At 41.1% G+C, this 2,133-nt stretch overlaps 1 protein-coding gene across 1 annotated transcript; it reads left to right on the top strand.

The window, feature by feature from the left end:
- The first annotated feature begins 460 nt into the window (after positions 1 to 460).
- On the top strand, positions 461 to 1,369 carry LOC138354193 (zinc finger protein 595-like). The gene has a single exon (XM_069308089.1). It carries the CDS (start codon positions 461 to 463, stop codon positions 1,367 to 1,369), a length of 909 nt encoding a protein of 302 aa, XP_069164190.1.
- The last annotated feature ends 764 nt before the right edge of the window (positions 1,370 to 2,133 follow it).

Genomic DNA, 2,133 nt, shown 5'->3' with positions numbered 1-2,133 from the left:
GGAAATCATTCATTAACCAATCTGCACCATTCGCTGTTCTCTTGAAGATTATTCGGCCTTATAATTTACTTCTGGGAGAAAGTTGCATGTTCTAGTTACTGTTCGAACACTAGACACCACTCCACATTATAGATAAATATTTAGTCGTTGTTGTGAACACAATTATGAGTACCTCTTATAAAGATTACGAAGACGTTATTGACATATTCACTCAACTTGACAATCTTTCGAAAGAGAGTGATGTGTCTGTCACGACTCATCCTCTGCATGAGGAGACTGAGGAACAAGGCGCCAGAATGCTGCGGTACATTAGTGAGACGTCAGCAGTGTGTCCCAAGGAGTCTGGGACAAGAATTTACACTACTGAAGCCTGTGGAAGACATCTGGTGAGAAGTTAGAAGACTCATCCTCTGTAACGACTTATCCTCTGCATGAGGAGACTGAGGAACAAGGCGCCAGTATGTTGAGGTACATTGGTGAGACGTCAGCAGTGTGTCCCAAGGAGTCTGGGCAAGAATTTACACTACTGAAGCCTGTGGAAGACTCTGGTGAGAAGTTAGAAGTGAGTCCCAAGTATGGGGAAGGATCTACAGTACTGAGGAGACGAAGGGCTGTACATAGTGGTGAGAAGTCAAAAGTGAGTCCCAAGTATGGGGAAGGATCTACAGTTCTGAGGAAAAGGAGGGCTGTACAAAGTGGTGAGAAGTCAGAAGAGAGTCCCAAGTATGGGGAAGGATCTACAGTACTGAGGAAAAGGAGGGCTGTACAAAGTGGTGAGAAGTCAGAAGAGAGTCCCAAGTATGGGGAAGGATCTCCACTACCGAAGAAACGGAGGGCGGTACGTAGTGGTATGAAGCCTACGTTATGTGACCGGTATCCTGGTGAGAAGTCAGAAGTATTTCCCAAGTCTGGCCAAGAATTTCCACTACTTAAGACTGTGGAACAAGGCAGGCTGGGGCATACTGGTGAGAAGTTAGAAGCGTGTCCAGAGTCCGGGGAAAGATCTACACTACTGAAGAAGCAAATGGTGGCAGATAGGCCGTCATGTTACCAGTGTGGGAAAACCTTCAGCGACCGCAGTGGCTTAAACAGGCACATGCTCGTCCATACTGGCGTTAAATCTCACGTGTGTGAAGAGTGTGGGAAAAAGTTCCTTCGAAATGATTATTTGCAGCAGCACCTGATGGCCCACAGTGGTGATAAACACTTCCTGTGCAAGCACTGCGGGAAAAGATTCTGCCGACTTGGCAACTTGAATGATCACATGATGGGACATAATGGTGCGAGACCTCACATGTGTCATGTGTGTGATAAACTATTCAGCAGACCGGACTATCTGAAGGACCACATGGTGGTTCATATGATTTGATGACAAACCTTACATGTGCCCACACTGTGGGGATAGATACACTCAGCTTGGAAATATGAACAAACACATTCAGCTGCATACAACTGTGCTCGGTGTGTGAGAATTTTGAAATATTGTATAAATAGTGAGAGCCTAATCTCAAAATTAGGCTACAATGTTCCTGTTAATAAACTTTCAAATTTACTGCAATTTGCCTATTAATATTCTTAAAATTTTCCTACAATGTACCTATTATTATTCAAATTTGGTACATATTATTAACTTATAATTATTTGTTAGATTAAGGACCTGTCCGAAATGTTGTGTGTTAGTGATGTTAAAAACATCAATGTTATATACTTACAAACCCAATGCACCTTCTTGCACTAGTATATAAATAAATGAAAAATAAAAAGGACATATGGTTTAAATATATATCTATTTATTTACAAGAATATTTTATTTACAATATTTACAAGAATAAATATTGTGATTTTATCCTGTAATGAAATCATATCCTAAACTAACTAATCAGTATAATGAACAAATCTACAATGACCGTAATAAGGATTTGAACCTACACACGGGATGTTCCCAGAAGCGCCTTAGTCAACTGTACCACCACATGGTCAAAAGAATGAGTCACAATAATGTGGCTGAAGTAGTTCGTCACAATCGACTTGAGAATGGTCCAGGACGGACCGAAATGTCGTCGTCCCTTCACCTTCTAGTGATTTTATACTTTTCAAACTAGATCATCCATATTATTCCAGTATACATAAGAA

This window comes from Procambarus clarkii, chromosome 61 (assembly GCF_040958095.1).
Source record: "Procambarus clarkii isolate CNS0578487 chromosome 61, FALCON_Pclarkii_2.0, whole genome shotgun sequence".
NCBI classification, from domain to species: Eukaryota; Metazoa; Arthropoda; class Malacostraca; order Decapoda; family Cambaridae; genus Procambarus; species Procambarus clarkii.
This window is presented reverse-complemented; position numbering and strand designations above follow the sequence as displayed.